We start from the raw sequence: 16,259 nt of genomic DNA, 5'->3' as shown, positions 1-16,259 counted from the left end.
CGTTGCGAATGCTCTTGAGCTGTTGGTCTGACACAGGAAGAGAATAAATGATGTTGACATGAAAATGCTCTGTTTCATCCTTGAGCTGAGCGGGACTTAGGAAGTGAGAAAGCATGTTGGCTAGGAAGAGCTCCTTTTCTGGTTTATAAGTCACTTTGATTGGGAACCTTTGTAAAACAAGCCTCGTGCGTTGCAATCTCAGTCGGGACTCATACAGCGATTTTTTAAATATGTGCTCTAAATATCTGTGATCAGACTTGACGATAACTGTACTGACGATAACAACTGTAGTTGTTGCCTACTGGGCTCTACTTGGGCCATGAGGGAGACGGGGGCGGACTTTGACGAAACGGCAAGCGAAATGCATTGCCCACCTCTTCTTACACCATGTGAACGAGTGTCTGAAAAGCATTTATCGTATTTTCTGGTCCATAAGTCACACCCTCCTCAAAATGGCAGTTTTTCCGGGAAAAAATGTATATAAGTCGCACCGGTGTATAACTCGCACCTGCTTATCCGGCCAACGAGTGTCACGTCGTGAGAAAGCATTGCAAAAATGCATGCTTGAGGTGGCCGCTGCTTTGGCTAGTTTCCAGCTGTTGGCAGACTCGTGCGAGCGCCTCCCAACAAACATAAAAGCAATATTTCCAGTCAAAAATATTTTATTATTCCGATGAATCAAAACCGTCGAAGTCGTCTTCCTCCGAGTCGCTAACAAATAGTGCAGCTATTTCGGGTTGTAGCTCTGCTGGCCCGTCACTGTCATCCTCCGACTCGCTCGAATCAGACTCAACATCGGCCAGGCAGGGGATCAACCCGGACTTGCGAAAGCTCACCACAATTGTCTTGTCAGAAATGTAATGCCAGGCTTCACTCACCTATTTCGCCACCTCGCCAAACTCGGCGCGTCTCATGCGACCCGTTTAAGTGAAGCTATGCTCGCCCTCCGACATCCATGACTCACACAAATGTCGCAGAACGGCCTTGAAGGTGCGGTTGACAGATATGCCGAGCGGCTAAAGCAACTTGGCCATGCCGCCAGGAATGATTACAGGCACACAATGCTTCGAACTGATCTTTTTTTTTTTTTTTCCCCACAACATTGGTGATATGAGCCTGCATACCGTCCATCACCAGCATTCCTGGCTTCACGTGAAAGAATCCGTCAGGTCGACGTGAAAAACAGCGGTCAAGCCACACACCCATCATTTTCTCGGCCATCCAACCCTTCGCGTTCGCCTGAACCACCACTGTAGGGAGGAAAATATCCTTCGGCAATGTTTTCCACCTAAATATCAGCATGGGAGGCAACTTGGTGCCGTCTGTACAGCAGGTGAGCACAAAGGTGAAGTGAGACTTTTCATGGCCAGTTGTCCTCACCGTCACAGTTTTCTGGCCTTTCTCGGCGACACTTTTCCCGAGCGGAATCTCGGAAGTCAATGGCACTTCATCCATGTTGACGATGTGGCTCGCGCTGGCGTTCTTCTTCGTAGTTTCCTCCCTCACGAATAAGCTGAAGTGTTCCAGCTGCGCTTGAAAGTCATCAGGTAGCTTCTGGCTCACTGTAGTCCGGGCTCGCATGAAAAGCTGATTCCGCTGCATAAAGCGGAAACACCATGACGGACCACCCCTGAACCCCTCAGTGTTAGTCTCCGCTGCCAGAGCCTTCACCTTCAGGCACATCTGAACTGTAGACATGCCTCTTTCTTCGTCTCTTTGTTGTAGCACCCACGTTCGCAGGCTTTGGTCAAGGCTCAGCCAGCGTGCCTTCTTGCCGCGGTTGGCCTTCTTTGTAGACTTCATTGTCTGGAGGACACTGTGAGCCTTGCACCAGTCCCAGATTACTTTTTCGGCGACATCGAATTCTCTCCCTGCAGCACGATTTCCATGTTGTTCTGCAAATTCAACTGCACGCAGCTTGAACTTTGCATCGTAACTTTGCCGACTTTGCTTTCCATGTGGCGCAATGGTTAGCGAGGATGCTCCGACAATGCCGCTATGTCTACGCTACGATGTGCAATATCAGCAACCGCCACTGCTATGGTGGCCGAAAGTGACGGCAAACGAAGCGCCTCCAGTGGCTGTTGTCTGAAATGCAAACTTGCCTTCAATTATTTATAATTTTCAATACCTGTTCTTTTTTCATCCCCTCAATAATTCTTCATTTTCTGTGCGAAACTATATAAGCGCTATTATTTAAAGAGAGTGAATTTACCTCTCCTTTCATTTTGTTCCGAAATATAGTTTCCGTGCATGACAAAAGGGGGCACACGGCGAACCGCCCGACCAGAAAGAGTGTCAAAAATATCAGGCCGCCAAATCCGTGGCATCTGATCCGATTTTGACTGTATATAAGTCGCACCGTTGTATAAGTTGCAGCAACGAAAAATTCACACAAAAAAACGCGACTTATCCACCGAAAAATACGGTATTCTCTGGTAAACCACTGTTTATATAGGACCGACACACAAGCTGTGACATGCACAGTAGGTGACTGTCTAGGGTGCGTGTACATGACAAAGCTTCTAGTTACAGTTTAGAAAAACATTCATAAGTATTTTCCTAGAATATAAGAGATACTTCTGAATATTCTGTGCGATTCCTTTAATAGTAATCTGTAGACAGACTTGCCATACTCTGAAACAGCTTTAAAAAATGCTTTCCATTCTGCTGTTAGTACTGCCAATATTGCATTCACGAAAATGCCTGTACAGTTCAGGATCCTGTCGCTTTGTGGCAAGTTGTGGAAATCAGTTTCCCCGATATACAAAAGATATTGTTACGAAGGGCACTGGTTAAGCTCTACAGTTAACTAGTTAATTTGAATTTGGAGGGATCATATTTAGTCTTCATATTAAATGAATACTGAATTCTCAAAAGTTTCAAGAAAACACAATTCCATTTATATTTTTTGTATGCATGCATAAGTTCACTATTTTGCATAAGAGCAGTGTAAAAGCCCCAGTTTGCATCATTTTCGGCTTTGTTTACAATAATCGTGGCTCGCGACTCTCATGTCTCTAGCCTAAACGTGTTTTGAAACTTTACTTTGTACCGTGAAAGTTCGAATATACGTCCCCCTGTTTCACGACGACCCGCATGTTAAGAAGAATTAGTTTGGTCCAGGCAAAATTGCCATAGAAATAATGTATTAAAAGATTGGTTACACGACGTAGTATTGGCTACACGCCGCTGTACCAAAACTGTACGACGCTGTAGAAAAGATTGGCTACACAACGCTGTATCTACACCGTACAAACACCATGTGCACACAGCAATAATTATTTTGCCGGATGTACCGTTTTTATTCGCATAGTAAATGCACCCCCAGTTAGTTCACGAGAAATCAGTTTTATTTTCGCGCATAATAGGTGCACTCTTGACATGGCAGTGATTAGTATAATAATATTGTATCGTATTTTCAAAGTTGCAATTTGATGCCCTCTTACGTTAACTGAAGCAGGGGAAAAGAAACAGAAAACGCAGCAGCGCTGCGCCAGCTCTATGGCCTCACCAAGGGAGGGAGGAAGAAGAGCGGTTTGGGTGTTGCAGTAACCTTTACACCAGCGCCGGCGTTGCTCTGGCCGCTACCGGCAGCGCGCACTTTGCATGGAATGCGTGATCGCGTCCCCATAAAGTGTGCATTCAGTTACCTGTCAGAAAAAGTACCATGAACACAGTGAACTAGTATACATCATGAACTCGAGGTGGTTAAAGGTGGGAAGTAGACACAAAGTGCAAGCCGTAAGAAAGTGTGCGTGTTCCACCTCTCGTTTAGTCCTTGGAATCTCCGCTTGATGGCGGTGCTTCTGTATGCAAAATATATGATGAAAAGATGCGAGGTGGTGGTACTTGGAGTGTTGACTAGATGAATGAATGGACACACAGACATAGGCATGGGCGGACGCACGGATGGCTGCACGGACGGTTAGGCGCATGGACGGACGCAGGGGCGGATGCATGGACGGACGCAGGGATGGATGCACGGATAGATGTGCGGATGCACGAACAGATGCACGCACGGACGGGCAGCTGGACGCACAGACAGTCACACAGACGGACGCATGGACGAACGGAAGCAAGAACGAATGGACGGACAAATGCTTCACCCCACTCTCCATCATTCACCCTGTGGATGTGCTGCCATTTTTTGTGATATTCCATGTGTATTGCCCAAGTCAAAAATAAACTACTGAGGGCTCCATCAGCTGTGGCCGTAAGCGTGCTCTCTATACACTAGAACACAGTGAGTTCAGTGTTGCCGCCTCGTTTATAATGCCCATTGCGCTCTCTGTTGCAAGAGCAATGAAGCAACACCCTGGACTGCTTTGCGAGCAGATTCTCTGCAAACGGAATGCAATACAGTTGAGCCCACATAAAACGGCCCCACTTAAAATGAACTTTCGTCTAAAGCGAACAATATCCGCGTGATTGTGAAAATATACATTGGTTCAATGGCACAAAATCGCACTTACAACGAACGTCTCTGAGCGCGGCTGATCGGTTACAGCGAACGAAGTCAGTGGTCTGCCGACTTCCCTGGAAACCAATTTTGACCACGGATCAGGCATCGGCGAGGTGCCTATACATTCTTATTGCTAAACGCCGACCATGCTTCCGTGACCCTCTAGTTGCCGCTTTCTCCAATCCATTGAGGAAGGAAAGCTGTTTCCTTTCTCTATGCCCCGACCACTTTTTGTCACGCACCCTTCCGTGCTTTGTCCCCCCGCTACTCTGAGCACTTCGCATCGCGAGACGAGGCCCGTGTTTTCACGCTGCCACCAATCTTTCGAGAACGGTCGGCCATCTACCCTGTTTTTGATCGCTGGTACTGTCGTTGGCGTCGCCGGCCTGGAGTGACCAGAACATTTGCCAACATCGTCGGCCACTGACTGTATCCGATAGTCTGCGTCTAGTGCACGCATGTATGCTACCCCACAGACTCTGATAATTTGCGATTCGTTTCGTGTTTAGGACTTGTTCCCGCTTTCTTCGCACTCTGCTCAGCATGCCTTTTGCGCGCGTGTGAAAGCGCGAAAATGGCTGTTAATTTGCGCGGAACGAATCGTGAAATATCGAAGTTCGTGAGGCCACGCAAACCCGCCGGCACAACAAAACGATTTTTTGACCACGGCTGCCAATTCTTTGAACACCGCCGCGCGCACCGATCTAGGCGGCCATGCTTTGACTTCTGCGTGCGCAGGCACTCTTTCCAAGTTTTTTTTACGTGCGAGTTTCGCGGACCTTTCAAGCAAGCTACCCAACCTGCCTCCTTCCCGTGTGTTTTGGTTTTCAAGGTAGCCCTCTCGCCGCATCCTCTCCTCTCTTTAACGCAACTCCTTGCCCTTCTCTCTCAAGTCTGCTCTCCTCTCTTGATCACAACCCATTCGCCCGTCTCCATCGCTCCGCGACGCCCACCACGCTGGCTCGAATTAGTTTATTTTTCTGTCTGGAAACAGGCCCAGAGCTGTTCCACGCGTTCTGGCATGTGTGTAGCGTGTGTGCATCTTGCTCGCTCTTGGTGTGAGTGTGTGGTCATGATGGCCGACGAGAGGACTAGCACGCTTTTTTTTTCCTGCCGCTCAACAAAACGTCGAAAGTGTGATCGCTTGGCTTGAGCGTAATTTCTGCGTTAGGTGCCGCGTTGCGGAGCGCTTGCTCATAGCTGTTGACCACCTGGCAGCCAACTTGCCGCTTCGGGCGTCCCGGTATTGAGATGGTGAATATTTTGTGGGGGGCGGTGACGGCTACGTGCGCGCGAAACTGTTTTCGCGAGGCCGACTTCGTCGATGTCGAGCTCTATGCCAAGTCTGAAGCTTCCGAACTGCGGCGGTGATTTGTGGCAGCGCGTCAACTCCAACCTATGAGAGCGGGTGGGACATCTGTTGCGATGGTTTAATTACGGCCGATGATGATGCGGACACTGCGGAACCGTGCACGGATCGGGGCATTGTGAATGAAGTACATAGCGAGAGCGATTCAGAGGAATCGGATTGCGAGAACGACGAAACTTTGGAGCCAGTGCCTCATGCAGCTTATGCCACGGGCCTCAGCGAACGAGCACCCTGCCGTTTTAATTGAACTCGAGACCGCCTTTATCGCTTCTGCTCTTCGAAACACGTGCATCACGGATATTTTGGGGCAAACGAAGTTTGTGTTTTTTAAACACAAACATTTTTAAAAGCTGTGTTTCATTTACTACGAACTTCGGGATACAGCGAACGGGTGCGGCGTCACGCTCAGGTTCGTTATAAACGGGCTCGACTGTACTTCCCTGCGGCCAAACTACTTTGGACGCCGCCCCCTCACCCTTTCACGAGTGTGCCTTCTGCCTCGTTGAGCTCAACCACGGCCCCACCCCCTCCTTCCTTCTTGGCCGCTTCGCCTGTCAACCCGAAGAACGCAGTGATAGAGGTGCTCACCGCCGCAGCTCGTGCAGTGTTTGTGATTTTGCCGGCTGACTCATCGGTGCATAGATTATGTGCAGCGGCCCTAGTTTTCCATCGGTGACTTCTTCCCATAAGTCACTTGCGTCGCATTTTTCTCTCGTAGCATTCCTTTCGTGCTGCTTCGGGAGCTCACCTTGAACGTTCAACCACCAATTAAAAGGCTAGAAAAGAGCGGTGTAACAACAAGCGGGCAGGTAAAGCTGCCAAAAGAAAATAAAGGCAACGGGGTGAAGCCTGATGTGAAAAACAAGTACCAGGCGATAACAATGGGGATAGGCTATCGTTTATTTGAATAGGGCAGGCACATCGAGAAATACATTGGCATTCTGATCATGATGATAGTGGCAGGTACAGAGTTGGGAAATATTTTCATTGCAGCAAGTAACTTTTTGAAATTGCTTTTCTTTATTTTGAGGTGTTGTGGAGACGTAAGGGGTATAAAATTCAATACACTATTCTGCTACATTTGGTGTTCTGCAATTCGCAGTAGTGAAATATTTTTACATTAACCAATAGACATTTAGAGAGGGATTTTCAAAAAAGTCGTTAATCTTAAAAAATCTTCATTCTAAGGTTTGCTATGAGATTTCACTGCACATGTTACACCCGAACACGTACCTTGATATGTTGATAGGCTGTACATAAATGTTCTTTGACATGACTTCTGTAGCATGCCTGCTAATTGAAATGTCGGAATGATGAGTGACACAGTTCTTCTTTTTGTGTTGGCGAATCTTTTGAGCAGCCTGTATATTTTTGACAAGAGCTGTGCATGATGCTGATGCAACGAGTTGTCTTTGCTATGTGCAGGTGCTCTCGGCGCAACACAATGATTTGGGTCCCAGAGGCCCCGAGCTTCTCAAGGGAAGCCGACTGGCTGAGCTCATCAAGAGCTTTGAGCAAGTCTCAGTGAGCACGATGAATGGCCAGTCACCTCTCTCATCTCGTACAATGACTGGCCCTACATCACCATCCCCTGCCACGGCTGCAGCACTGACTGTCGCTGCCAGGTCACGACCTGCTGAGGCTGTCACAACAGTAACTGTGAATCACGTCACTGCAAACAACTCTCCTTCATGGATGACCATCGGTAGTACATCGCCTGTCACACCTGCACATGTTCAGGCCTCTGTAGACGAAGAGCTGTTGCCCAGGAGCTCGACCTTGATGTGGAATCCCGTAGGTGGTTTATATTTATAAGCATACTTGTCAACAAACTGATGACAATTAAGTCTTACATTACCATTTGAGATGCACTAACAAGGCAGGACTAAATATGCCAAATTTCCAGGAATTTTGAGCAACCAGAAAAAGACCTGATTTTTTATGCTATGTTTTTTTCAAATTTTTAGAAAAAAAAAAGAGAAGAATTTTTTTTAGCATACAGCAATAGTTTATTGCCAAATGTCAAAAGCAATGACGTTTTGCCCCCCGAAAATTTGGGCCAATTTTCCTAACTGCACCGAAAAAAAAAAACACACACACAATTGCTTTCTCTGAATTTCCCAGTATTTTTTTTTTTTCGTACTTTATTTCTAGGCAGAGCAAGAGGTTCAATTCTCAGCCATAGTGGCTATGTTTGTCACGAAGGCAGTATGCAAGTTCACGTGTGTACAATGATTTGTGTGCACGCAGGGGACCACCAGCCGGTCAAAAGTAAGCTTGTGCGAATTTTGAATTTCAGGTTGGTAGCGAATAGTGATTTTGGTCTAATAATTTTGAATCGTATTCAAATAGTATAATTGACATATAAGAAATTATAGGTGCATTTAATATGAACAAATGCACAATATTTTTTTTAAACTCAAATAAGGCATCCATGCAAATGCTTTTTTGTTTCTGTTTTTTTCGTTCAAAGGAAGTAAAAGCAACTTTCAGCATTAGCAGGATTTGACTTTCGGTATGTTGCGAGCGATAAGCTCTAAAGTACGAAATATTTTAAGATTCATTGTAGTTAGTCTATAAGCTGGCAAAACAAGATTTTAAGCTTAAAAAAGTGATTCATCGATATAAATCTTCATTTGAAGCGGCCCAGCAACACTTCTTCAAGTATCCATAGAATGGACTCACTAAAGAAGCTTATTACCTTGTAAATTAATTGTCAAAAGATTTTTTTGAATCCGTTCAGTATGACCGGAGTTGCACATATTTGCCGCACGTTGCAATTGCATTCTCTTTTTTCATCCCGTTGAAAGTGCTTGAAGCAATGCAGGGAGAGATCGCATGAAAAAAAAAAAAAAGGATATTTTTCTTGAGCTTCTGATCTTGAGCACTTTTTTTTTTCTCTTTTTTTTTCTTTGAATATACGGTTTTTCCGTGCGATCACACGCATACGCGTGGACAAGTCACGGCCTCCCGTGGCGGCCCTAATAATGATGCATCAGTCAATGGCTGATACAATGGTTGTGACGAGTGATTTTTGAGCTTGTAGCATCGTTTGTTGTGAGAAGAGAGCAATATTTAGCTGACTTAGAGAGTGCCAAGTGTTGCAGGGTATCTTTTTGCAAAGGTGTTGCAGGGTATCTTTAAGCTCGATGTGGGGCTTTGTGGCAAAGCGAATTTCTCCTGGACAGGTGCTCTCGCGTCTTAACATTTCTGCGGTGAAACCACCTTTAAAAGCAGTTACATGCAGACTAATTAAGATACACATATTTGGTCATTGTGAATACTTTGAAATTTTCGATAATTTAAATTTGAATAGAGGCAAATTGAATACTCAACTATACGTTTGGATATTCAAGTATTTAATGATTAGCACTATTCTAGTCAAAAGTAATCCAGTTAATTACAACTTCAGGTATATGCCATATTGTTGGGTATTGTGTGTTCAACTCGTGGCTGCGTCTGCGCAGAGCTGATAGACGAAGCGGACAAGGCAACGTTGAGTTAACGCAACTTTTATGTACAGTATAAAGAGAGGCGTGACGTATTCGGCACTGGAGCCAACATCTTAGAAAGAGCTCGCAGTGAGGTGCGACGATGAGCCAGGATTTTTTCAATCACTCTCCCTGTCCTTGCACCACTTGGCTCTTTTATAGGCCCTGGGATTTCCTTGCATCCGTCAGTAGTCCGAATGTATTACATTTAGCAGTTGAACCAGCTGTGTATGCAATGCTACATACATGTATGTTGCAAATGAGCAACATTTGTAACATACATTTGTAATACTTGTGTTCATGTGCTTCGAGTTGCCGATGAATACACCCTTGCGCTGTCAAATGCTAGGTTCCTGGTTAGTTCAATTGGCAGAGCGACCGGCCCGGAAAGGTGTTGGTCCCGTGTTCGAACCCCATACTAGGATGAATTTTTCGGCAACTAAGAGGCTTCATTTCTGAAAAATTCATATGAATTTCCTTATGGCTTCATGCCACAACTGGGTGGTTGCCTTCTTTCCCTTTCACATACATGTATATTCAGAACAAGAGTTTGCAGTGTTGTTCATAGCATTATCGGGTTCACATGGGCAAATCTACTGCACTGACTTGCAATCATGCAAATACCTGGTTCACCTGAACACTCCTAATGCAATTAGATATTAAGATCTCAAGTGCCTAGATACCACCTAATTATCGTCCTCACAATGCCCTAAGGGCGTTATGTGACAAAGTTGCAAAGTAATAACACTATGCTCATGTTACTTTAAATGTGCAACTTTTTTCAAATAAAAAGTCATGAAGCTAATTTTATAGAAATAACTGGTAAGTTCATTCAATGGCCTTACTCGTTAAGAAGTGAAACACGTGGTGCTCATTTCCAGCTTCGATGCCGGTGGCAGTTTCTTTAGTTTTTCCCAAATCCTTTACATTACACTGAACATGAATTGTGTCCAAAGTTGCCAGGTGCCACTTAGCAAACAAGAAGACAGTCACCCCAAAACAAGCTCAAAAAAGCGGCGGAGATTCTCTGAATAAGTCTAAAATAAGCAGAAGTTAACCAAATCTTCGTATTTTTGAAAATTATATTGTAGTACGAATAAAAATACTGCGAATACATCTGGAACGTGTACACACATTTATTTTGCATAATGAGAATAGGTGCATGAATAAAGGCAAGAATTTTTCTAGCCTTACACACAGTCGTCACTGACATGTGGTAGATCAGTATAAACCATGGCATCCATGTACTTGGAACCATGCATGTTCTTTACGTTGAATAGTTCCATAGCTTTTTCTGTTAGCTGGAAATCTCGGCAGCAAACTCCACAAAACTTTAGGCCATAGCAAACGTGAAGCGTGGTGCTCAGCATTGCAGTGTTCATCTTATTTCGGTGGCGTGATTTCACGAGGTTCATCTGCGAAAAAGCACGCTTGACATCAGCGTTGCTCAGGAGCATGGCCAACAACAACAAAGTGAATTCTGCCAGTTCCTTCAAGCAACTTTCACTGGCCGTTTCTGTGAAATTCAGAATTTCTATGGAAAAAGAAGTAGTGTTATTTATGGTTGCATTTTTCCAGAGAAGAAGGCAGACTTGTCTATATTGGGTGTCCAGAAGACCTATATCTCCCTTAAACAGTTTGGGGAGAGGCACATCTTGCAGCGGCAGTTTTGTTTGGCTCAGTATGCATTCAGGCGAGAACAATTTTGTGGAATTCCACAATTTGAATGTTATGAGGAAGCCTACGCTTCACTTGCTTTTCAGCTTCAAAAATAAAATCCCGGCATCTAAGCCAAACGTCTGTTTTTGCTCAGCGCTTGGTTTTGATGCTGCGATTTCGATGTTAAAAAGCACTCCGAAATCCACAGCAGAAAGTGGAAAGTGGGTTGCATTGTCCTTTAGGTTGACTTCCAGAAGTCTCTCTCTAGCAACTGGTATGTGCGAGGGGATGAGCACACTGGAAATAAGTGACCGAAACAAGTTTTCAAGGCAATTAAGCAGTTGCATTTGATTTCCGTTTTCAAGTTGGAACTGCTTGTTGACCCTTGAGAACTCCTGCAGCACTGGATTCAGAAACACCAGATACAACTTGTTGACAGGATCCCTGTACATTTCATACAGGATTTCAGCATCATAGCTACGGTACTTGTCCTTGCACATGGGGAGGTGAAGCTTCAGTTCATTCCATTACTCTAAGATCCGTTTACAGCAGCCGGAGATGGAGAGCCACCGCGTTCCCGACATCTGAACTAACTTTGATGCCTGTTTATCAGTTAGTACACCTTCCTGTACTCATGAAGTCGCTGGGAACTGTGTGAAAACCAACTGTAAGAGCAGCCAACAAGGAATTCTAGGCTCCGTGGAAGCAGTTGTACAGCTTTGCTGGCACATAGACTCAAACCTCGTTTGAGTGTATCAAAGCTACCTGTATTCCAATGGGCGAAAACGCCCCGTAATTCGAACGCGTGAGCACTTTAGACGCTTAATTCGAACATACCGGGCTCCGAAAATGCTCTCAGAACCATGCACAATCTCGCGGCAGAACCTCTCAACCCTGCGCGCAAAGAAGGAAAAGAAGGAAAGAAAAGATTTTGGCGGATTGTTTGCTCTCTCTCAAATGCCGATCTGCGACGCACCTGTGCCACGCTTCTTCCTTTTCCGTCTCTGCAAGTAGAGACACTTCTCCTTTCAAGGCCATGCGCGGAGAGAGGAAAAAAGTAAAAAAGAAAAGCTGTCGCAGATAGTTCTGCTTTCTCAGTGCCGAGGGTAGCAGCGGACACGCAGTCATTGCCATCGTGAGGGGGAAATCGTTTTGCACCGTGGCGCGGCTTCTTAGTCATGTGACCTGCTGAGCGCTTCCTCAATCCTCTGCGATGACTGTGTGAGGAGGACGGCTCTCTCGGCCGCGCATGGCGTGACTGTAAGGTCGGCGCAGTAGTTTTGAAAGAGCCGCGTCGAACGAGCATCAACTCCGCAGAAAATGATGTACTTTACACACTAGAGTCGTTTTTTTTTATAGTTTATTTGATAGACTAATTTAGTTCATTATATCTATTTACCGTTCAATTTTACTTTGTTACTATGAAGTTTAAAATGCATAGTTCTCAATGCAGCTTTCAAGGAGAATTTCGTTTACTTTGTTATATCCATTATTTTAGTTATATCCTGTTACGTTATAACGATGTTTGAGTGTAGTTAAACGGAATAACACACGCATTTTACCAGCATGAGGTTCTCGTTCTTCCAGCGCTAGTGTGTGTTCACAGAATGGTTCTTCCCAACCATAACGTTGTGACCGTCAGTTCCAAATCCAACACACCTGCTGAAATCCAGACCAACCGTGGTCAAGAAGTCCAGAAGGCCTTGTGAGATCTGCTGGGCGTTTGAACCCTCCAAGGTGGACTGTCCCTGGAACGTGGTCACAAATTTATTTAGCGAACCACGTCGCGGCGATCATGACAGCCACCTGCTTTTCATTTGATATGTCAGTGCTCTCATCAATTAATAATGAATACTGGGAGGCACCTATATCCTTCACAAGGTTGTCGAGCAAGTAGGGTGCAATAATCTTTTCATTCGGTGAAGCATTTTATTCGGTGAAGCTTTACGTCGCACGCTGTGTACGACTATATTAGCTCACCGAGATGATCCACGGAATTTATAGTGGCATGGCACGCTGAATAACAAGCAAGCTTGAGCTCCAGCTCTGGTGTCGTCTTTGGAGGTGACGACCTGGTGTAACCCATGGTGCAATAATACGGAAAGACGGGCTAGTTGGTACTGCTGCATAATTGAAGTTTTTGCGCACACACACAAGGACACAGAAGAAGGGAACACAAGGACCAGCGCAGACTAACAACTGATTTTTATTCAGTAAGAAAACAGAATATATACGCTTACTTGCACCCCATGATCACCGCGCATGAGCAAAAACGGCATCGTACAATCTTAAAAACCAAATATCACATGTTGTTCAGCAATTCAATTTCTTTTTCACTAAGCGATATCGACGGATGGCTGACGCACATATCTTTAAGTCTAGAGATGTGCCACGCTTCTACTATTTCTCTTGTTGTCTGATTTGGGTGTACATACACCACCTCAGTTTGATCAAACAACGGCTTACATGCACTAAAAGAACAACGCGCACAGTGCAGTGCTAAATGTGTTTCCGGCCTCCCTTTCAAGTTGGTCATGTGCTCCTTCAATCTCACATTTAAGCATCGGCCAGTCTGACCGACATAAAAGTTCCCACAACTGAAGGGGGTCTTATAAACTACCTTTCTTTTGCACTCAACCACCTGATGACCTGCACGCTTGGAACAATTGCCTCCGATATCCCTCGTCCTTTCCTCGTACAGATTATTTACAGCCGGACACACGCCCCCTAGTTTGTTCTTTGCCGAGAATACAACTTTGACACCATATTTAGCTGCCACCTTCTTAAGTTTATGGGAGAAACCATGCTCGTAGGGGATTACCGAAATTTTCTTTGTATCTTGGCTTCTTTCCTCTTTCTCCCCGGATTTCATTTTCTTCATTAATCTTTCGCTTGCAGTTAGAAGAAACGAGTTAGGGTATCCTGCCTTTTCCAGCTTTACCTTCTGTTCAAGGAAAGATTCTTTTAACTTGTGCTTACATGTTTTTGTAAGAGCTGAATTGAAACACCCCATTGCTATACCGTTTTTTACTATCCTTGAATGGGAGGAAGCGAAATACAACAAGAGAAATAGTAGAAGCGTGGCACATCTCTAGACTTAAAGATATGTGCGTCAGCCATCCGTCGATATCGCTTAGTGAAAAAGAAATTGAATTGCTGAACAACATGTGATATTTGGTTTTTAAGATTGTACGATGCCGTTTTTGCTCATGCGCGGTGATCATGGGGTGCAAGTAAGCGTATATATTCTGTTTTCTTACTGAATAAAAATCAGTTGTTAGTCTGCGCTGGTCCTTGTGTTCCCTTCTTCTGTGTCCTTGTGTGTGTGCGCAAAAACTTCAATTATGTAACCCATGGTGGTCAAACCTGTACTAGAAAGAGGCCGAGAGTTCCTCACGTGTTTTTCTGTAGCATTTGCTGAAAGAGGTCGGCATGATGAGCGTGAATGTCACACTTGCAACGCAGCTTTTTTTATCATCTCCGGTGACTGGATGTATCCAGTCCTTGAGCTGCGTTTCCTTTTCTCACTCTTTAAAATACTTCTTGCCATACTTTGACCACTTCGAAGCCTTAGCAATGCACTACGACTACCACACACGCAGCGCAAACTATCAACTGACTCATTCGAAAGGCACACATATACATATACACGTAAAAAAATCGAGTCAATAGTCACATAATCAAACAGGAAATGTAATCAGTGGAAGGAGCTCAGGTAATCTATCTCTATTGGCATGCAGTAGGATAGACGACCTCGCTACGCATGTCTCGCCCGTTCTGTTGATAAAAAACGCTTCCTCAATTTCTCGCCCAACTTTCTCACGTAATCCAGCACCTTGGCTTCTGATAACAAGGGGGCACAGCCGCACTCCCTGTATTGCAAAGACAGGTTAGATGAAATCAGTTGATAGTTTGCGCTGTGTGTGTGCGTAGTCCTACTCTTGTCCTCGTATTTTGCACAAAGCCTACAGTAAGGATGAACCAGCTTGCCCAACAAACCACTCTACAGTAGTTTCGCCGTGTTTTTGATAACCAATTGCGTGCCGGGCCATGCAACATTATTTTTCAGAAAAGTGCAGGTAAGCAAAAAAAAAAAAAAACGCGATGAGCGACCATAAAAATTTACAAGCGTCTTGGCGAGAAAACAAGCCCAAATCTGCTTATAATAAGCGGAACTGCCAACTCTTACACAAAGGCATGCTGTGCAAACTCTTAGTTCGTTGCCGTTATGTGATAGCGATGATATTGATGGGAGGTTGTTTTCAACGTGGTTTCTGTTTCGTTTCTACGTGCAAGTAATTTTTGGACTGTATTTATCGATAGAAATATGCGTGTTTGATTCAATATTTTTTTAAGGTTGAGAATAAAGATTTGCTTGCACCTTCTTCAACTAAGTAATGCTGCCAATAGCTACAACTGTCAAAAATAATTTAATCTTCCTTTCTTGCACTGGCACAAGGTCATATCATGGGCTTATTGAGGTGTTCTGTACCTATTTTTTGGGCAATGCTGAGGGTAACTGCCTATATTCTTAGTTCTTCGATTATACGTTGCCTGGATTATATGGCGGTTTTGCATGGTTCCCTGAAAGTCGTATAATCGTGGTTTCTCTGTACTCTCAAAATGTAAAGAACAAACAAAGCAATTGAGAATCCCACAACTGCCATGTGCAAAAATCTCACATTCACAGGAAAGACGATTCTTTTTCACAAAGCTCGAGAAAGGAAGTGCTGATGCAGTTCAGCCATAATTTGCAAATTCTCGCTGCCTTGATAATTCCTCTTGTTGTTTTACAGTGAAACCTCGTTAAACCGCACCCGCGTAAACAGTAGCTTTGTTTTAAAAGTAGTGAAGTCAAATCCCCGACTCGGCGGCCATTGAACATAATGCATTTCGTATCTGCGTAAGCCGTACCAGCTTTTCGCGTATGTATCGGTTAATAAGTAGTTTTTCCAATTTTCGTTGCGCAGTCGCCGCGGCATGTCGTCCCCGATGGGCGTCCCGACAGAACAGCAAGCCCCAGAGATCGTAACACGCCTCGCTTGTTTGTATTGATGATGATGGCGGCTGTGTTGGTGAGCGCCATCTCTTGGATTTTTCTGCAACGAGAAGCACTGGATCGCCTAGGCTTCTGGTGTTGTCCACGCGATGGCGCTTTGCACAAACACGTTAACACGGTGTGCGCTTGCTTTGCTTTCTTTGCTTTCTTTGTTCCTTTGGCGCCGTGCATAGGTGTTCTCTGGTTGATCCGTGCTGTACAGCTCTCGCTGCGTTT

General features: G+C 44.9%; 1 protein-coding gene across 3 annotated transcripts in view; it reads left to right on the top strand.

Moving 5' to 3' along the window:
• LOC119163047 (uncharacterized) overlaps positions 1-16,259 on the top strand; it is a 512,110-nt gene that overhangs the window by 344,800 nt on the left and 151,051 nt on the right. For all 3 annotated transcript variants that reach the window (XM_037414982.2, XM_075874279.1, XM_075874278.1), the window contains one exon: positions 7,260-7,628. In XM_037414982.2, coding sequence (XP_037270879.2) covers positions 7,260-7,628 — 369 coding nt within the window. The remainder of the gene's footprint in view (positions 1-7,259; positions 7,629-16,259) is intronic.

The sequence above is a fragment of the Rhipicephalus microplus genome, chromosome 9 (genome assembly GCF_043290135.1).
Source record: "Rhipicephalus microplus isolate Deutch F79 chromosome 9, USDA_Rmic, whole genome shotgun sequence".
Classification (NCBI taxonomy): domain Eukaryota; kingdom Metazoa; phylum Arthropoda; class Arachnida; order Ixodida; family Ixodidae; genus Rhipicephalus; species Rhipicephalus microplus.
This window is presented reverse-complemented; position numbering and strand designations above follow the sequence as displayed.